Source organism: Cherax quadricarinatus, chromosome 38 (genome assembly GCF_038502225.1).
Source record: "Cherax quadricarinatus isolate ZL_2023a chromosome 38, ASM3850222v1, whole genome shotgun sequence".
In the NCBI taxonomy this organism is placed as follows: domain Eukaryota; kingdom Metazoa; phylum Arthropoda; class Malacostraca; order Decapoda; family Parastacidae; genus Cherax; species Cherax quadricarinatus.
The window spans coordinates 1057055-1079259 of NC_091329.1; the positions used below are offsets into that span (position 1 = coordinate 1057055).

Consider the following 22205-nt stretch of genomic DNA (forward strand, 5'->3'; position numbering starts at 1 on the left):
TGATTTCAGATTTTACAAGTTTAGCCAGAGTAAAAAGTTTTACAATCGTTAAATGTTATGCTGTGGATAACTGGCTATTCGTTTGATTTCTTTTTAAAGCATAAAAATTAAGTTATACTTTACCATAGTTTTCCTGAGCATTGCTGTAATTAGCAGATATTTGTTTCACACTTCCCTAGATCACTTATAATTTAAGAATTATAAAATAATGTGACAAATTTCTCGAATCCTAAATATTTTTTTTATAATAGTGGTATCCGAGCAGACTTTCTGGAGAATGAAGCCGAACTCTCTGGTTCTGATGTGAATACAGATGATGAAGAGGATGATGATGATGATAACATGGATGAAGAAGAGGGGGATCTAGAACAGTATGATGAGAATGATTTAAGAGATCAGGTTAGTTATATAGCAACCCAGTCTCATTATCCTACTTCAATTTTCCTTTGAGACACCCAACATCAGTTCCTTAACTCTTATTGTAAACTTGCATATTTTATTTTCTTTATTTTAAGATAGGTTAGGCTATATCAGGTTAGATTACATTAGGCTAGGTTATAATAATAATCATAATATAATAATATTTAACCACACACAATCAAATTGAGTTGAGAAAAAATAATACCATAACAGCTGTTATGGTGGTTAGGTCATTTAGAGAGAATGGATCAAAGTAGAATATCATGGAGAGCGTATAAATCTGTAGGGGAAGGAAGGCGGGGTAGGGGTCGTCCTCAAAAAGGTTGGAGGGAAGGGGTAAAGGAGGTTTCGTGGGCGAGGGGCTCGGACTTCTAGCAAGCTTGCGTGAGCGTGTTAGATAGGAGTGAATGGAGACGAATGGTATTTGGGACCTGACGCGCTGTTGGAGTGTGAGCAGGGTAATATTTAGTGAAGGGATTCAGGGAAACCGGTTATTTTATATAGCCGGACTTGAATCCTGGAAATGGGAAGTACAATGCCTGCACTTTAAAGGAGGGGTTTGGGATATTGGCAGTTTGGAGGGATATGTTGTGTATCTTTATACGTATATACTTCTAAAATGTTATATTCTGAGCACCTCTGCAAAAACAGTGATTATGTGTGAGTGAGGTGAAAGTGTTGAATTATGATGAAAGTATTTTCTCTTTGGGGATTTTCTTTCTTTTTGGGTCACCCTGCCTCGGTGGGAGACGGCCGACTTGTTAAAAAAAAAAAAAAAAAGCTGTTATGTAATACAGTGGACCCCCGCATAACGATCACCTCCCAATGCGACCAATTATGTAAGTGTATTTATGTAAGTGCGTTTGTACATGTATGTTTGGGGGTCTTAAATGAACTAATCTACTTCACAATATTCCTTATGGGAACAAATTCAGTCAGTACTGGCACCTGAACATACTTCTGGAATGAAAAAATATCGTTAACCGGGGGTCCACTGTATTTACAAAAGTTATCTTGAAAAGCGGTCAACCTGGTTGAATTTCAAACTGTTATCAGGGATTTTCGTCTCGGTGTTATTTTTGTGATATGGTGAAATTTCCTGAGCTTGTTCGCTTTACATTTCAAGACAGCTTTCTGTGCCTGGCTGTAATTTTCAGTGAAAATGCTGTCTTTGGTTTTGCACCTTTCCAGTTTTTGCTAGTGTTTTGTCTAGATTAGTTATTCTGTTGGGTTAATAATTTTCATTAGAGGCATTCACTATAGATATATGGATGGATGCATATGAACACCACACGTCTATTTGTTTCAGCATTAATATTTACAACTGATATACATTCATACGTTTTATTTTAGCAGGCATCTTTATATAAGACAAGTACCATATTCACATTTTTATTATTGTAAACTTGGTGTTAACAGGTTGGAAGAGCTCACTTAAAGACCTTACTGGACTCTGATAAGCGACAGATACGGCTCCTGCAGGAAATGTACTTAGAGGATGGAGAGTTGCATGGTGAGGGGCGACAACGGCAGTTCAGGTGAGGTTTTGGTTAATTCATCATTTTCAATGTATGTGCATCAGTGTAAGAATATACAACTATAGTCTTTTGGCATGTCTAATTTGTTAGGTTCTAATGGTTATGGTCACACCAAAAAAAAAAAAAAATGTTCATTCAAAACAAAATGATTGTAAATTTCTCTTCAGGTTTTTCTGTCAGTGAACTGGGTCCTTCAATCTAAAGAGAAACAATAATAGTAAATTTTATTTTACATAAACTGTGTAGTGCTGTTTAAGTCATTTTAAAAATCAGAAATTTCTTAGTTCGACATTTTCAGCATTTTAGGTAATACAGGCTGTGAACTAAATAAATTCTAGATTCCAGTGGATGCACAGTGGGAAATTTCAGGATTAATATGATTGTGTTCATCTTATGAATGTTTATACTTTGTGGTGATGATAACCCACCATTCTCCCAGAAGGTACTAAAGTTTCCAGCAATACAGTACAGTCTGAAAGTGCTACAAGTCCTGGTGCTTCATTATCAAATGCATTAATCTTTGGTATGTGGGTATTTGGTGTAGGTATGGTTAGTTTCTAATATTTTTTTTTATCAATTTGGTCAAGAAACTGGGATTTTTCTAAAACCATTTTGAGTGAGGGGCCTCCCTGTGCAAGTTTCTTACCTAAGATTGATATTTTTAAGTCTGTATTTTATGGATTGCAGGTCAACTGTACACTCTGTTGGATCTGGTAATGAACTAGGCTGGCATAGTAACCACTGATTATTGGATGGAAAGCAGGGCTTGTTACACGAGGAAGACTAGGTGTATTCTGGGGAGTCTGTGGCCCCATGGTGCATAGAAACCTATTAAACTTTGGCCAAGATAAGAAATATAGCAAACACCTTAAGGAAATTAATTACTATATGAGTCATTCTTTACTTTGTATTCATACTTATTGAACATAAATTTAAAGTGTTTTCATAATGAACAAATACTATAAAGATTTTTCTCTTTTTTTTTAAACTATTTGCTGTTCTTAAAATATAAGCATTCCTTTATAAAAACTTATTAAGGCTCTTCTTAATCTTTCCCCATGTTTTCTTCTGCTATCTTTTCTTTATTGTTTCTTGTGCTCATTCTCATGTGTTTCACTTTTTTTCCGTTTCTCTGCTTTACCTGCTTCTCTACCTTTTCTCCCTTGATTGCTCCACCTTTATACTTGGTAAACTCTTTCATTGTTCTTAATTGCAGATGGAGAAATATGGGTGATGATGGTGATGATAATGAGAGAAAAGTGCTGTCTGACGAGGAAGAAGGAGACGATGAAATGGAGGATGCTGAGTGGAGGAAGCAAAGATTTGAACGAGAAAAGTTTTTACAGGAGCAAAGAGCAAAGGTGCCTAGCTGCATTTTTGCAGTCTTTCCTCTGCTTTTTCATGTTTTTGTTATCAGTAATAAATTTCTAATTAGGTCTTCATAAGAACCTAGATTAATTTTTTAAGTCTTGCTTGTTTAAATCCAAGTTAAACTGCATAAATTGAATCTTCCTTGGTAGTAGGTTGCTAGACAGCAACCACCCAGGGAGGTACTACCGTACTACCAAGTGAGTGTAAAATGGAAGCCTGTAATTGTTTTACATGATGGTAGGATTGCTGGTGTCTCTTTTCTGTTTCATAAACATGCAAGATTTCAGGTATGTCTCGCTACTAATACTTACACTTAGGGCACACTACACATGCATGTATAAGCATATATACACACCCCTCTGGATTTTCTTCTTTTTCTTACTAGTTCTTGTTTATTCCCTCTTGTCTCCATGGGGAAGTGGAACAGAATTCTTTCTCTGTGAGCCATGTGTGTTATAAGGGGTGACTAAAATGTCGGGAGCAAGGGGCTAGTTACCCCTTCTGTATAAATTACTAAATTTAAAAAGAGAAACTTTCGCTTTTCTTTTTGGGCCACCCTGCCTCGGTGGGATATGGCCGGTTTGTTGAAAGAATATATTCATAAATTTTTTGAAGGCTGTTTGTTTTGTGAAATAAATATGTGTTTTAGTTAAATTTTTACATACCACATGTTCAATAAATTTATAGAATTTCATCTGCCATTTTGAGCCTTGGATTAATAATAATAATAGTAATAATTTATCTCCACAAGATATGTAGTTTAAAGTTCATAATTTTATTTTTCCTTTTAATACACCGGCTGTCTCCTAATCTCCAAACTATGAATTCTGCATAATATTCACACCTCACATTGCCCTCATACTCAGCATCTCTTTGCCTCCATAGATAGGGTTCTTTGTCTTTATAGATGCCTCAGTGCACCACCCATCTTTTTTCCCTCATCAGTTCTGTAGTTCATCTTATCTTTCATAGACCCATCCACTGACAGGTCTACTAAGTTTTTTTTTTTTTTTTTTTTAAACAAGTCGGCCGTCTCCCACTGAGGCAGGGTGACCCAAAAAAGAAAGAAAATCCCCAAAAAGAAAATACTTTCATCATCATTCAACACTTTCACCACACTCACACATTATCACTGTTTTTGCAGAGGTGCTCAGAATACAACAGTTTAGAAGCATATATGTATAAAGATTCACAACATATCCCTCCAAACTGCCAATATCCCAAACCCCTCCTTTAAAGTGCAGGCATTGTACTTCCCATTTCTAGGACTCAAGTCCGACTATATGAAAATAACCGGTTTCCCTGAATCCCTTCACTAAATATTACCCTGCTCACACTCCAACAGATCGTCAGGTCCCAAGTAACATTCGTCTCCATTCACTCCTATCTAACACGCTCACGCACGCTTGCTGGAAGTCCAAGCCCCTCGCCCACAGAACCTCCTTTACCCCCTCTCTCCAACCCTTTCGAGGACGACCCCTACCCCTCCTTCCTTCCCCTATAGATTTATATGCTTTCCATGTCATTCTACTTTGATCCATTCTCTCTAAATGACCAAACCACCTCAACAACCCCTCGTCTGCCCTCTGACTAATGCTTTTATTAACTCCACACCTTCTCCTAATTTCCACACTCCGAATTTTCTGCATAATATTTACACCACACATTGCCCTTAGACAGGACATCTCCACTGCCTCCAACCGTCTCCTCACTGCTGCATTTACCACCCAAGCTTCACATCCATATAAGAGTGTTGGTACCACTATACTTTCATACATTCCCTTCAGAATATATTCACTCCTCCATACTCCCTCCTTCCATTTTGATATCCTATCTGTTTTTTTTTTTATACCTAATTTTTTGTTACTCTCATTACCTTGCTCTTTCCTATATTCACTTTTAATTTCCTTCTTTTACATACTCTCCCACATTCATCTACCAATCTTTCATAGTTGCCTCAGAGATTGTGGTTAATGTTAAATACATTATTTACAGGTAGATGAAAATGAAACTGAGATACCTGTATTCAAGATGAGTCGTCGTCCTATTGTGCGAAGCACATCTCTGGTAACAGACTCCAGTGCTAAAAGAGAACCCTTGAAGGCAGCAAACCCCTTACCTGTTCTAGCTGCACCACTGCCATCATTCAGTACTCCTGCAAACAACCCATTTCTTTTCCAGTCAAAGGTAAATGTAATGATTTTGTTGACTGGAAAAAAAAAAAAAAGTTGAAATTTGACAGTGACATACCTCTCACCAGTTTCAAGAGTTTTCTCCTTTTACTACCCAGCCTGATGTGAGGCTTCTTTGGGAGCCCACCAGATTACTCAGGTTATTGTTGGTTGTGGTCCACACATAGTCGTCATAACCCAGAAACTTGTATAGTTTACTTTTTCAGACTTCTAATTTTATTTTGGTGAAGATCAAGGAATTGTGGGCCTTGGATATCGACAGTGTTTTCTAGTTTTGCTTGTGGACTTATTAATTTTTATGGAGTTGATTAAGCATTTCCATCCATGTGAGCAAATATTTTTTGGTGGTGGAGGACCAGAGGGAAGACAGGCGATCATGAGTGCATCCTGATGTACTTGCTATGCATAGAGATTATGCTCCTTGTTTCTACTCACCTTATCAAATAAAATTGTCAGGGCCCTGACCCCAGGGCAGGCTGCAAGAGCAGGGAAACTCAAATCAGGTTGATGCTCAATGGGTATACCCCATTGGTCTTTGCTTTTAAGACATAAAGCCTGGTGGTGCCTGTCTTATCCTGGACTTTATTTAATGTTTTATGCCTCCACATTTTCTCCTGACCTACCTGTCAAAGAAGGGCTATTTTAGTTAGTGCAATCATCCATTATAGTGAATATCACTGCACTTGTCTCTAAAGGCTGTGTAGATTAGGATGTACTTCTAGGGGTACTTTCATGTTTGCTGTTTTAAATTTCACTGGATTGTCTTTTAAATTAATCTATTCTTTCTGACTTAGTGTGTAAGCTTCCAGGCCCATTCATTCAGTTATTGGACATCAAACGTTTCTCTGATAACTGTCAAACCTGTCCCCAAATAACCTGCTGCTTGGAGACTTCAATTTGAGGCATCTTAAATGGAAGACTGTATCAAGGACTGTAACTGCAGAGAGTCCTGGAGCTGGCTTGGAGGAATAATCCCCACATAAAGAATTATTAAACCTCTGCAATAATTTTACCTTCAGATTGCTGAACTGACAAAAATGGAAAACACTGTAGACCTTATATATGTATATATATATGAACAGTGAGGGGGTCTAGTCCAGGACATAAAAGTGGCAAAGACTACAGTCTCAAACCACAACATAATCGAGGTACAGACCTGCATGCACAGTGGCCTTGGACAGAGAAACATGATCAATCATGAGGGTCATTTCAACAGATTCAACTTCAACAAGAAGAACAAAACTGAGACCAGTTAAATTGTGAACTTAGCAAGATACACTGGGATGATGACATGCCCAATCAATGTTTAAACCAGTTTCTTGGGAAAATAAGCTCTTTGGCATTCAAAGTATGCTCCAGACACATACCTCTACAGCAAATGGGTAGAAGATGGAAACTAGAGAGAGGCGCTCCCTTTACAGGTGAAGATGATGGATAACAGATCTCAAAGGCAGGAGAAACTGAAGCCAAAGGGAAACAGGGAAACTCTAGTTAGAGAAATGGAAAACATTGAGTACAGACTAACTGCATCATATACAGGAGAGAGAGAGAGAGAAGAAAGAGAGACATGAATGAAATTAGAAGAAATCCTAAATACTTCTATGTAAAATCCAGGATGAAAACCACATCCAGTATAGGGACTTAAAGGAGACAGAATATACACTCAGGACAATAAGCAAATGAATGAAATACAGTGGTCCCTCAATTATCGTCCTTAATCCCTTCCTGGAAGTGGGACTATTATCGAAATAGACAATTTTCGAATCAATTTTCCCCATAAGAAATAATGTAAATCCAATTAATTTGTTCCAGACACCCAGAAGTATCAACAACAATTTTGTTTTTTACCTAAAAGATAGATTTACATGCACAAAAGAATGAACATTCAACATGACAGTTACCTTTATTGAAGGCTGTTGTTGATGAATGGAAGACAGGGAGGAGGAGAGAGGGAAGAGAGGTTATTGTTTGGAAGGGGAATCCCCCTCCATAAGGACTCTAGGTCACTTCAGGGGTCACTTCCCTATCATAAATATAGATTTACATGCAGAAAAAATGCCAAATGTAAAGCACTAATAAAATGTATAAATGTACATTGGTAATAGGGGTAGTTGATGAGTGGAACGGTCTGCCTAGTAGGGTGATCGAAGCTAAAACATTGGGTAGTTTCAAATTTAGGTTGGATAAATACATGAGTGAGAGGGGTTGGATTTGAGTTGGACTTGCACCTGAGCTTATTGCTTGGGTAGCATTTGTTCTGTTAGTGGGTTGGATTTGTGAAGGACCGGCCTAGTATGGGCTAGCAGGCCTACTGCAGTGTTCCTCCTTTCTTATGTTCTTATTGGAGACTTGTTTGTGTGAGGGAGGGATGGCAAGTTTATTGTTGGAGAATATGACACTAATATCAACTCTACAGCTTAACTTATCTATCACAATTCAACTAATATGACATAATAAACAATATTATTAACATAGAAACATGGAATATACTCTAGAATGAATAAAATAAGTCATTACGTATGTCATGAGAGGTGTTGTGTTGTGGTGGTGTTGGGTATACAAGGGCCACTGAGAGTAAGCCGTCCATAATGGTGGTGAAGCAGCAGCTGAGGCAGTGGTGTTTTCTGTAGCCCTATTTAACTCCAACAACATTGGAGGAGTTGGTAGAATTGCTGAATCACTAAAGAAGGAACTCTCTACCATCATCACTACGACCTTCTACCACTATTACAACTTACCACCATCACTACTACCTTCTACCACCATCAACCACTATCACAACTGCTTCCACTTTACCACCACCACCTTTGTATTTTTCTACAAACTTTTTCATAAATTATGTGTGTTTCTCACATTCTTTACCAAAGGGCTGGCACTAGAAGCTTTCTTTGGAGCCATGGTAGCTTATTTAGCACTTGCAAGCACTAAAATCAATGGAATATTATGAAATATTTCGTAGGAGCGTGTGAGGGGACCGTCGCTCACTGGTAAACAATGGCACACTGGCTGGGAAGGCAGGCCCAGGCGGCTCAGAGCGTGAGTACCCGTCCTGGACGAAGGGCGATTAGCGAGTTAACGGACCATTTGTGAGCCAATGTTTAGACGAAATAACGGGACTATTTCCGAAATGGACGACTTTCAGGCCGGACGATTATTGAGAGACCACTGTACTGATATCACAGTACGACTCATTGTTCAGTGAACTACTCATCAATTTACAGATCAAGGACGCAAACAAGTATTTCATGAGTAAGACTCAAAACACTGTCGATATCTCCACAATTTCTAACGTAGCCCTCCCCTAGTTGACTCTGAAGAAGCCATCGACAGCATGCTTATGCATTCTGTACCAGGCCCAGACTTGTGGAATTCCATATTCATTGAAAATTGTAAGAAACCACTATCTTGGGCCTTTAGTATTTTATGGAGTAGCCTGGATACAGGTGTTATCCCACAGTCATTGAAAACCACTGATATTGCCCCACTTCACAAAAGAGGCAGTAAAGCAGTTGCAAAAAAAACAAAATGGACCAATAGCTATAACTTCACACATTATCAGAATCTTTGAACAGGCCCTACGAAGCAAGACTGCCAGTCATACAGAATAACAACGTTTACATAATCCTGGGCAGCATGGGGTCAGGCAGGTTGCTCCTGTCTTCACAACTGTTAAATCATTATGATGCAGTCCCGGATGCTCTGGAAGACAAGCTAAATGCTGATGTAGTGTACACTGATTTTTGCTGAAGCATTCAACAAGTGTGACCTTGGTGTGATTGTGTACAAAATGGATGTAAAAGGAATAACTGGAAAAGTAAGCAGATTGATTTTTTTATTTTTTTTAATAGATAGAACCAAGAGAGTAGTAAAAACAGAGTGAAGTCAGAGGCTGCTACAGTGAAAAACTTGTCCTACTTATGTTTCTGGGAAAATATGCAGGAGTAAAGTACTGTTCAAGGGAAAGTGACAGATTAAGTACTGTAATAGTAAAGGTTAGGAGTTTTACATGTTGCTTTTTTGCTAGGGCAACAGCCTTCTTAAGGTTAAGTGCTCAGGAAATGAGAAAAACAAGACACCAGAGATATATTGATGTGGTCATTTATATTTTCTTTAAGTATAAGAGAAATAGTATTGAGGTAAGAACAGGTACACAGCATTTCATTTAGCCTTTTCTTTTATTTTCTTTCCTAAGCAATTTAGTACAGTGGACCCCCGCTTAACGATCACCTCCCATTGCGACCAATTATGTAAGTGTATTTATGTAAGTGTAGGTAGTAGGTTGGTAGACAGCAACCACCCAGGGAAGTACTACCGTCCTGCCAGATGACTGTGAAACAGAAACCTGTAACTGTTTTACATGATGGTAGGATTGCTGGTTTTCTTTTTCTGTCTCATAAACACGCTAAGATAACAGGGATATCTTGCTACTCCTACTTACACTTTGGTCACACTTCACAGACACGCACATGCATATATATATATACATGCATCTAGGTTTTTCTCCTTATTCTAAATAGCTCTTGTTCTTTTTTATTTCTTCTATTGTCCATGGGGAAGTGGAAAAGAATCTTTCCTCCGTAAGCCATGCGTGTCGTATGAGGCGACTAAAATGCCGGGAGCAATGGGCTAGTAACCCCTTCTCCTGTATACATTTACTAAAAAAGAGAAGAAGAAAAACTTTATAAAACTGGGTTGCTTAAATGTGCGTGGATGTAGTGCGGATGACAAGAAACAGATGATTGCTGATGTTATGAATGAAAAGAAGTTGGATGTCCTGGCCCTAAGCGAAACAAAGCTGAAGGGGGTAGGAGAGTTTCAGTGGGGGGAAATAAATGGGATTAAATCTGGAGTATCTGAGAGAGTTAGAGCAAAGGAAGGGGTAGCAGTAATGTTAAATGATCAGTTATGGAAGGAGAAAAGAGAATATGAATGTGTAAATTCAAGAATTATGTGGATTAAAGTAAAGGTTGGATGCGAGAAGTGGGTCATAATAAGCGTGTATGCACCTGGAGAAGAGAGGAATGCAGAGGAGAGAGAGAGATTTTGGGAGATGTTAAGTGAATGTATAGGAGCCTTTGAACCAAATGAGAGAGTAATTGTGGTAGGGGACCTGAATGCTAAAGTAGGAGAAACTTTTAGAGAGGGTGTGGTAGGTAAGTTTGGGGTGCCAGGTGTAAATGATAATGGGAGCCCTTTGATTGAACTTTGTATAGAAAGGGGTTTAGTTATAGGTAATACATATTTTAAGAAAAAGAGGATAAATAAGTATACACGATATGATGTAGGGCGAAATGACAGTAGTTTGTTGGATTATGTATTGGTAGATAAAAGACTGTTGAGTAGACTTCAGGATGTACATGTTTATAGAGGGGCCACAGATATATCAGATCACTTTCTAGTTGTAGCTACACTGAGAGTAAAAGGTAGATGGGATACAAGGAGAATAGAAGCATCAGGGAAGAGAGAGGTGAAGGTTTATAAACTAAAAGAGGAGGCAGTTAGGGTAAGATATAAACAGCTATTGGAGGATAGATGGGCTAATGAGAGCATAGGCAATGGGGTCGAAGAGGTATGGGCTAGGTTTAAAAATGTAGTGTTAGAGTGTTCAGCAGAAGTTTGTGGTTACAGGAAAGTGGGTGCAGGAGGGAAGAGGAGCGATTGGTGGAATGATGATGTAAAGAGAGTAGTAAGGGAGAAAAAGTTAACATATGAGAAGTTTTTACAAAGTAGAAGTGATGCAAGGAGGGAAGAGTATATGGAGAAAAAGAGAGAAGTTAAGAGAGTGGTGAAGCAATGTAAAAAGAGAGCAAATGAGAGAGTGGGTGAGATGTTATCAACAAATTTTGTTGAAAATAAGAAAAAGTTTTGGAGTGAGATTAACAAGTTAAGAAAGCCTAGAGAACAAATGGATTTGTCAGTTAAAAATAGGAGAGGAGAGTTATTAAATGGAGAGTTAGAGGTATTGGGAAGATGGAGGGAATATTTTGAGGAATTGTTAAATGTTGATGAAGATAGGAAGCTGTCGATTTCTATGAAAGGGAGAGGAGGAATAACATCTTGAAAAAGGATGAGAAAGATCCAGTTGGAGTTGGGGAAGTTCACTGAGGCAATAGGAAAAATGAAAGGGGTTAAGGCGCTAATCTTTGAATGGGATAAAAAAATAGAAATTTTAAAATCATGAAAAATGTTTTAGTGGTTCCGATGCAATTATTTAATAAATGTATAAGAGGTAATGCACTAAGGATGGCAATTAGCATGCATAGTTCCTTTGTGATTGTAAAGGAAAGGGGGAAAAGAGAGTTGAAAAATTATAGGGGATTAAGTCCTTTGAGTGTACTGCAGTAAAATGTGTAGGTAGATTATAATTCGAAAGAATTGATGAGTAAGACAGAGAATAGATAGCAATGAACAAGGAGGTTTTTAGGAAAGGTAGGGGTGTTGTGGACTCAGGTTTTACAGGAAACATATTTTGAATAGTGGTGATTTAAGGATAAGGCTAAAGGGGTTTTCTTTTCATTTTATGGATTTGGAAAGAGGGATGACAGGTTATGTGGAGAATATGGCAAATATTCAAGCTGTATTGTAGGAGAGTTAACTAAAGCATATAAGATTTTTACTGAGGATATAGGTCTAGGTTTAAAAAAGAGTATGTATGAGAGGTGGTTTTTTGTTGGGTAACAAGGCCACTAGATAAGGATGGGGTGATGTCACCGTGGGTTGTTTATTTATATTTATAAGATGGGGTTTGGGTAAAGCGAATCATAAAGGAGGTCTCAATAGCGGAGTTTAAAAATAAACTAATTCACCCCCACAACGAGTTTCAAAAGCTGTTTCTTCTGTACCCCCACTGTCTCTTTGTATTTCTCAAGAAATTTGCATAATTGGTGTGAATTTTTTGCAGGGCTGTGCAAAGAAGCTTTCTTTAAGGTGAATACATGAAAGAGTAAAGGTCTAATGGAATATTAAAAATTTTTTAGGTGTGAAAGATTGCTATATCAATTGGAGGGAGAAGGCAGGAGGAGGTGAAGCGTGATTCCGTATTCTGGGGAAAGTGGCGATTAGCGGTTGGGATCTTTTGAAAGAATGAGGGAATCAGGGGATGATTGAAATAGAGTTAGGGTGCACTTTAGGACCCCCTGTATGATACAAAGAACTTTTTTCCTTCGAGGCAAAGCAGGGGAAAGTATTTAGAGATAGACTAAAAACACTGCTTATAAATGGTTGAGCGTGGCCTCTAAGTTGACCGAAGAAGCCATGGAGCGGAGATGCATTCTGAGGGCCCCAATTGTGTGAATAAAATTTGCAGAGAATTCGGCTAGTTTGGAAGTTACAGGTGTTGCGATTACAAACACTGATTGCACTTCACAGGGCTGAGTAAGCGTTGTTGCAGAAGTGCGTTTGTACGTGTATGTTTGGGGGTCTGAAATGGACTAATCTACTTCACAATATTCCTTATGGGAACAAATTCAGTCAGTACTGGCACCTGAACATACCTCTGGAATGAAAAAATATCGTTAATCGGGGGTCCACTGTATATACAACCCATTTTCTGTGGTAGCAGTCTAGAGTAATGTAAGCATGCAGTACAATAAGTTTGTTCATATATTTTCCATTCATAAAGATACATTTATTTCATATATATAATCAAACTTATCTGTATAATAAAAATATGGCTCACCAAAGCTAACATTTCTCTTTTTCTTCCCAGCGAGGCTCTTTCTTATCTCGGGACAAGAACACCTTAGCACGTATTGCTGAGCTGACCAAAGATAAGGGTAGTGTTGTAGGAGGAGCCAAGCAAGCAGGTAATTTCGTGTTCCAGCAGCTGTCTGCTGAGGAAGTGCAGGAAAAAGAAGAATCCACGAAGACGAAGAAACCTAATAGCTTACCCATATCCAAAAAATTAAAACTTGATCGTACCTTCTGTAGTATGGATGAATCAAGTCAATCAACAAGTATATTTAAGTATTTTTAGATTATATTATAGACTGTGTAGTGGTGATTTTGTGAATATTACTCATCTGTTTAGAAATTAAAAGACCTTGAAAAGTGGATGGCAGACTCTCTGTCTTTCCTTTTTTAAATTAGAAAATGGCACTTTTAGAAAATTTAGAAGACTATAATAAAACACACAGCAAATTATCATGAATTATGGAGAAGATAAATTTGGCACCATTTTCCATTAAAAGTTAGTCAACTTCTTAGTGTTAGCTGCACGTATTGCAGGTCCAGAAGATACAGGGGTTGGACAAAACAGTATGAACACCCTGTTATGTAATATATTTTATTTTCAGTGTGGAGTTGGTCCTCCATTTGCAGCTAAAACAGCACCAGTTCATAGAGGAATTGATTCATATGGCATTTGAACAGTATCCAGGGGAATTTTGAGCTGTTCCTCAAGCAAAACCTGCTCTAACTCTTCCGAAGACGAAGGTGGAGGAAATTGGCTCCTGACTTGCTGTTTCAATTGACCTCACAAATGCTTGATAATATTTAGATCCGGCAGTTGTGGAGGCCGATCCAAATGTTGGACTTCGCTTTCATGCTCTTCATGACAATTTTGAGCGACTCTAGTAGTGTGAATTGGCACATTATCATCTTGGAAGATAACACATTTAACACGTGTAATGCATACAAATTGATCATTCAGTCGTTCCACAGTTCAGTACTTCAATCAGCAGGTGTTCATATTTTGTCTGGCTCCTGTAAAAGTGTTAATGTCACATGAGGAAAAAAATAAACAGTTAAGTGAATAATAAAATTATCTAGGAAAATATATGAGATAAAAGATGTTAAAGAAAAACTATGAGTTTTCAGGGTACTTTTGCAAATTGAATTTTAATTTTATTTCATTTTTTAAGAGCTTCAGTATTATTTATGAATTAAATTTCAAAATGCTAGTAAAAATAGAGCTAAATTTGTTTTTCCATAAAATATATTATTTCTTTTACCTTGTCTTTTTACTCTCCCTTCAGAGTTAGTGATCCATCTTTCTTTTGTTACAACTTTTGTGTAGAAATTTTTTTTAGTTGTTTTAACCTATTTTTATTTTTACAATATATTTACAATTTTAAATTGTTTTCTTGCTACAGGTATAATGTAGAAAGTGCTCACTTTTCTCCTTGGAGATAAAAGCAATTTTTTGTACATAAATATTATACTGTATAATTTAGATTAATTTATTAAAAGAATTTTGAGTCAGTTTTGTTACTGGGAATAATAAATTATTTATGTAAATGTTTTTAAATAACCAAATATATTTGCATTAGGAGCAAGGGGCTAGTAACCCCTTCTCCTGTATACATTACTAAAGTTAAAAAGAGAAACTTTTGTTTTTCTTTTTGGGCCGCCCTGCCTCAGTGGGACACAGCTGGTTTGTTGAAAAAAAAATTACCTTATTATTTTCACAAAAAAACTCTAAAACCATATAGACCATTCAGGTCTAATTTACCAATATGACTCATCAGTACAATATAATGCAAAACTCTTATAGAGCTGAATAACTGAATGTGAAACTTCAAATAAAAATTTCTGTATTTGTATCCTGATAACCCACCAGCACACAGTCAAGCACCTTGTAAGTAAGTTTATTCAGGTATACACAAATACAGTTACATAGATTAGCATACATAGGAGCATATGTGTAGAGAACTTAGGATAACCCAAAAAAGTCAGACAAAGTGACTTATTTGCATTGGGGTTCTTTTAATGCCTTATTATTATACTATAAAGACTGTATAGTCCTTGTGGCTTAGCACTTCTTTTTTGATTATAATAATAATATACTATAAAGGAGATGATACATTATTTTCATACTATATAGGAGATATACTAGGAACATGGTAAAATGAGTTATTTATATTTACATGTGTGTTATCTAAAAAAAAAAAATAAAAAATCATTCTCCTCCCTTTCTGTTGCTACATTCGTTAGGTACCTTTTGGCTCTCTTCTTGAACTGGCTGATGCTATGACTGGCTTTGACATGTGCAGGCAGTCTGTTACATTCCTTTATTGCTGCACAATAAAAGGTGTTTGAAGCCTGGCTACTATGGGTACTACAAAGTTGTTTTGGTTCCTAGCCTTGACAAAATTGGCAGCAAGATATTCTGGACACTGTTTGTGAGCAATTTTATAAACTTGATTTAACTTCGGTTGTTTTACTCTGTCTTCAACATTCAGCATATCCAATTGTAATTCATCCTGGCCTACATGCTCTCTTGGACCCAGGTCCAGGATGAATCTTACCATTTTGTTCTGGGTGATTTGTAGTCATATCTTTCAGTTTTTGTCAAGGCAGACTACCATGAAGAGTAAGCATAGTCCATATGACATTGTATAAGGGCTAGACATAGGATCCTGCAAGCCTCGATAGGTAGACACTGCTTGTCTGAAGAAGAACTTCAGTCTGGCACTTGCTTTCTTTGCTATGCTGTATCCCCCTCCCCTTCTCCCCAGTGAAGGGTATAAATAAAGACAAAACTCAATAACATAGGTAATGCTGAGGAAGCTGTGATACATAAAAATGTACCAATACAAGTGACCACACAAATACCAGCATCACTTGGCACATTGCTCGGAAAGAAAGTTTATCTATGGAAGCAAAAAAGGGAATCTACCAGAGAACAGTAGTACAACACTTTTATATGGGTGTGAGGCATAAGTTTTGAATGCTGCATCAAAAAGGAGGTTAGGGAAGCAGAGATGTCATGTTTGAGAACATCGTGTGACTTGAATACCATACGGAGAATTTGGAGTGCAGAAATTAAAAGACGATGGGGAGTATAATTCAAAGGGCCAAGTTCGTTTGGGCATGTAGAGAGGTTGGAGAGGGATAGGCTGATGAAGAGAGTACATAAATCTGGGGTGGAAGGTAGGAAGGAAAGAGTTTGTCACAGGAATGGTTACCAAAAGCCACAGCAAACATCATTTAATATCACGGTATCCCCATCTATCATCCAAGTGTTTCAAAGTATCAGGCTCTGTCATCGGCGCTTAAACAGTTAAGAACGATTATGGTAATAAGAAGAGCTGGTCTTCTTTGAACTTCAAACCACACCTACTTACACTAGTTTGCCCCATCCACATGCGACCAGTGCCAATAATGCTTCACTGTTAAACTTCTTCCACAACCCTGGCTCCCCAATGAAAGTTTTATGACTCGGATTGGGAACGTCTCAATAAGATGGCCAGGTGCTGCACATGTATTCATAAACTTGGAATTGTTGGATTGAAACCAATAAGTGGAGAATGCCTCTTCTAATTGGCTTCAAACTTTCAGTGATGGTGGGTATAACCAAAAGAAAGGTTCCCATTGATTTTGGTTTGTGTACAGTGTAATTTGTCAATTTTATTAAACTGGTTTCCATGCGTTAACCACTCAACGAAGGTTCCTTGATGTTGGTGAGGGGTTCTTGATTTAGGGAATTGGATCTGTGCTCCAGTTCCCTGAATTAAGCCTGAATATCTTCCACATCCCCCTCCCTCAGGCACTGTATAATCCTACGGGCTTAGCGCTTCCCTCTTGATTATAATAATAATCCATGCGTTAAGTAGCAAGTGCATCTTTTGATCGGGTTCAAACCCTAGATGGTGGTATATCTAAATCGTTTACATTTTTGGATTAACATTGGAGCACGTAAGTACCAATTTACCGGTTTTACTGGAGAACTTTTGGAAAATGAAATTTTGCTGTTGATGTGTAATTTGAAAGGTTTCAAACCCTTTATGCAAGTATGTCATATTGAGAAAGCATCATGAGAGGTTCCTTGATGCTGGTGAGGAACTCTTGATCTTAGGAATAGGACCTGTTCTCCCCTTGGATCAAACCCATTTCCCTATGGGTTTAGCTCTCCCTTCCCTCCCCAACGAATATATTAATAAGAGGTAACTTAGGATTGATATCAGATTGTGTAGAACACTAATTTGCAACATTTTATTTTAACTTTCCACTGGTCAGTCTCATAGCTCGGAGAACATCATGAAAATTACTGCTTCTTAAAGATTTTTTTTACAATAGGTTTGTAGAGGATTTTAAGTAGAATATAAACGAGTAAAGAAAACAAATAGTGTAAAGTGTAATACCTTGATTATGTACCGTATATCCATCCTATATTTACTGGTTACCTGGAGGTTATTCCGGGGATCAACGCCCCAGCGGCCCGGTCCATGACCAGGCCTCCCGATGGATCAGGGCCTGATCAACTAGGCTGTTACTGCTGGCCGCACGCAGTCCAACGTACGAGCCACAACCCGGCTGATCCGGCACTGACTTTAGGTATCTGTCCAGCTCTCTCTTGAAGGCAGCCAGGGGTTTATTGGCAATTCCCCTAATGCTTGATGGGAGGCTGTTGAACAGTCTTGGGCCCCGGACACTTATGGTGTTTTCCCTTAGTGTACCAATGGCACCCCTACTTTTTATTGGGGGCATTTTGCATTGCCTGCCCAGTCTTTACTTTTGTAGGAAGTGATTTCTGTGTGCAGATTTGGGACCATTCCTTCCAAGATTTTCCAAGTGTAGATTATGATATATCTCTCCCTCCTGCATTCCAACGAGTACAAGTCAAGTGCTTCCAAGCGTTCCCAGTAGTTAAGGTGCTTGACAGAACTTATACGTGCAGTAAAGGATCTCTGTACACTCTAGATCTGCCATTTCACCTGCTTTGAATGGAGATGTTAATGTACAGCAGTATTCCAGCCTAGAGAGAACAAGTGATTTGAAAAGGATCATCATTGGCTTGGCATCTCTCGTTTTGAAAGTTCTCATTATCCATCCTATCATTTTCTTTGCACGTGCGATCGTGGCACTGTTGTGATCCTTGAAAGTGAGATCCTCAGACATTACTACTCCCAGGTCCCTTACATTATTTTTCCGCTCTATTGTATGGCCGGAGTCAGTAGTATACTCTGTTCTAGTTATTATCTCCTCCAGTTTTCCATAACGGAGTAGTTGGAATTTGTCCTCAGTGAACATCATATTGTTTACCGTTGCCCACTGGAAAACTTTGTTTATATCTTCTTGGAGGTTAACCGCGTCCTCAGCAGATGACAGCCTCATGCAGATCCTAGTATCATCTGCAAAGGATGATATGGTGCTGTGGTGTATATCTCTGTCTATGTCTGATATGAGGACAAGGAATAAGATGGGGGCGAGTATTGTGCCTTGTGGAACAGAGCTCTTCACTATGGCAGCCTCCGATTTAACTCTGTTGACCACTACTCTTTGTGTTCGATTTGTTAGGAAGTTGAAGATCCATCTCCCCACTTTCCCAGTTATTCCTTTAGCACGTATTTTATGGGCTATTACGCCATGATCGCATTTGTCAAATGCTTTTGCAAAGTCTGTGTATATTACATCTGCATTCTGATTTTCTTCCAGTGCATCCAAGGCCATGTCATAGTGATCCAGTAGTTGTGAGAGGCAGGAGCGACCTGCCCTGAACCCATGTTGCCCTGGATTGTGCAGATTTTGGGAATCCAGGTGATTTGCAATCCTGCTTCTTAGCACTCTTTCAAAGATTTTTATGATGTGGGACGTCAGAGCTATTGGTCTATAGTTCTTAGCTAATGCTTTGCTGCCACCTTTATGGAGTGGGGCTATATCCGTTATTTTAAGTGACTGTGGAATTTCACCCATGTCCAAGCTCCTCCTCCATAGCGTACTTAGGGCACGCGAGAGGGGTTTCTTGCAGTTCTTAATGAAAACAGAGTTCCACGAGTCTGGGCCCGGGGCTGAGTGCATAGGCATGTTGTCAATGGCTTTTTCGAAATCTATCGGAGTTAGGGTAATGTCGGAAATCTGGCATACATTTATGGAGTTTTGAGGCTCATTCATGAAGAAATCATTTGGATCGTCGATCCTCAAACCGATTAGTGGTTCACTAAACACAGAGTCGTACTGGGATTTCAATATTTCACTCATTTCCTTGTTGTCATCTGTGTAAGTCCCATCCTGTCTGAGTAAGGGCCCAATACTAGATGTGGTATTTGCCTTGTTTTTGGCATATGAAAAGAAATATTTTGAATTTCTTTCAATATCACTAACAGCTTTAAGCTCCTCCTGCCTCTCCTGGTTCCTGTAAGAGTCATTTCACTTAAGTTCGATAGTTTCCACTTCCCTGGTCAGCGCCTCCTTTCGTGTATCAGATATTCTAGCACTCCTGAGGAGCTCAGTGACTCTTCGTTGTCTTCTGTAGAGGGAGCGTCTTTCTCTCTCCAGTTTACTCCTGCTCTTCTTCTTTCTTAGGGGAATATGCCTAGAACATGCTTCAGCTGCCAGGAAGTTGATCCTTTCAAGGCACTGGTTTGGATCCATGTCATTTAAGACATCTTCCCAACATGTTTCGTTTAGGACATGGTTTACCTGGTCCCAGTTGATGTTCTTGTTGTTGAAGTTGTATTTTGTGAAGACACCTTCATAGGTACATGCATTCTGCTGATCAGGACCCCTATGCATGTACGTCTGGACTTCGATTAGGTTGTGATCGGAATTAGCTGTTTTTGATATTCTTATGTCTCTTATCAGGTCCTCATTATTTGTGAAGATAAGGTCAAGTGTGTTTTCTAGTCTTGTTGGCTCCACTGTCTGCTGGCTTAAGGTGTGTTTTTCGCAGAGACTTAGTAGCTCATGTGTGTGTGACCTTTCATCTGCACTACCTCCGGGGATTGTTTCAGCTATAACATTATTTGCTACATTCTTCCATTTTGTATGCCTTACCTGGAGTTTACCTGGAGAGAGTTCCGGGGGTCAACGCCCCTGCGGCCCGGTCTGTGACCAGGCCTCCTGGTGGATCAGAGCCTGATCAACCAGGCTGTTACTGCTGGCTGCACGCAAAACAACGTACGAGCCACAGCCTGGCTGATCAGGAACTGACTTTAGGTGCTTGTCCAGTGCCAGCTTGAAGACTGCCAGGGGTCTGTTGGTAATCCCCCTTATGTGTGCTGGGAGGCAGTTGAACAGTCTCGGGCCCCTGACACTTATTGTATGGTCTCTTAACGTGCTAGTGACACCCCTGCTTTTCATTGGGGGGATGGTGCATCGTCTGCCAAGTCTTTTGCTTTCGTAGTGAGTCATTTTCGTGTGCAAGTTCGGTACTAGTCCGTCTAGGATTTTCCAGGTGTATACCCCTCAAGGAAGGTTCCTTGATGTTGGTGAGGGGCTCTTGATTTAGGGAATTAGATCTGTGCTCCAGTTCCCCGAATTAAGCCTGAATGCCTTCCACATCCCCCCCCCAGGCGCTGTATAATCCTCCGGGTTTAGCGCTTCCCCCTTGATAATAATAATAATAATCCAGGTGTATATAATCATGTATCTCTCCCTCCTGTGTTCCAGGGAATACAGGTTTAGGAACCTCAAGCGCTCCCAGTAATTGAGGTGTTTTATCTCCGTTATGTGTGCCGTGAAAGTTCTCTGTACATTTTCTAGGTCGGCAATTTCACCTGCCTTGCAAGGTGCTGTTAGTGTGCAGCAATATTCCAGCCTAGATAGAACAAATGACCTGAAGAGTGTCATCATGGGCTTGGCCTCCCTAGTTTTGAAGGTTCTCATTATCCATCCTGTCATTTTTCTAGCAGATGCGATTGATACAATGTTATGGTCCTTGAAGGTGAGATCCTCCGACATGATCACTCCCAGGTCTTTGACGTTGGTGTTTCGCTCTATTTTGAGGCCAGAATTTGTTTTGTACTCTGATGAAGATTTAATTTCCTCGTGTTTACCATATCTGAGTAATTGAAATTTCTCATCGTTGAACTTCATATTGTTTTCTGCAGCCCACTGAAAGATTTGGTTGATGTCTGCCTGGAGCCTTGCAGTGTCTGCAATGGAAGACACTGTCATGCAGATTCGGGTGTCATCTGCAAAGGAAGACACGGTGCTGTGGCTGACATCCTTGTCTATGTCGGATATGAGGATGAGGAACAAGATGGGAGTGAGTACTGTGCCTTGTGGAACAGAGCTTTTCACCGTAGCTGCCTTGGACTTTACTCTGTTGACGACTACTCTCTGTGTTCTGTTAGTGAGGAAATTATAGATCCATCGACCGACTTTTCCTGTTATTCCTTTAGCACGCATTTTGTGCGCTATTACGCCATGGTCACACTTGTCGAAGGCTTTTGCAAAGTCTTGTTAGGTTGAAATCACCAAGCAGTAAGATGTTTGGGGATGGAGCTGGAAGGTTTTCCAAACAGTAATCAATTTTCAGTAGCTGTTCCTTGAACTGTTGTGAGGTTGCATCTGGTGGCTTATATACAACCACAATGACTAGGTTTTGGTTCTCGATCTTTATTGATAGAACTTCAACTACCTCATTTGTGGTGTTCAGCAACTCCGTGCAGATAAGGGACTCTGACATACAGGCCAACCCCCCCTTGTTGCCTGTTTTTTCTGTCGCATCTAAAAAGGTTGTAACCACTTATCCATATTTCACTGTCAAAGTGATCTTTTGTGTCTCTGTGAAGGCTGCAAACATTGCATTAGACTCCTCTAGAAGTCCACTGATAAAAGATTTTTTTTGTTGTTGGTGGATGGCTTAAGGCCCTGTATATTAGCAAATATGAACGAGGTTGTATTCTGTGTTTGTTGGGGGGATTTTGTTATTGGCATCAGTACTTGTAATTCTGGAGGGCCATGGGTGGCCACTGGCTGCGCCTCCAGTCCAACAAGGCTCCAAGGTGGTGGACTATTT

General features: G+C 39.2%; 1 protein-coding gene across 1 annotated transcript in view; it reads left to right on the forward strand.

Moving 5' to 3' along the window:
* The window catches only part of LOC128692933 (claspin), a 51965-nt gene extending 37494 nt beyond the window's left edge, over window positions 1–14471 (forward strand). The window contains exons 16-20 of the mRNA XM_070091985.1: window positions 252–399; window positions 1840–1958; window positions 3175–3319; window positions 5325–5516; window positions 13230–14471. Of these exons, the coding sequence (XP_069948086.1) occupies window positions 252–399; window positions 1840–1958; window positions 3175–3319; window positions 5325–5516; window positions 13230–13496 (871 nt within the window). The 3' untranslated portion in view covers window positions 13497–14471. The remainder of the gene's footprint in view (window positions 1–251; window positions 400–1839; window positions 1959–3174; window positions 3320–5324; window positions 5517–13229) is intronic.
* The last annotated feature ends 7734 nt before the right edge of the window (window positions 14472–22205 follow it).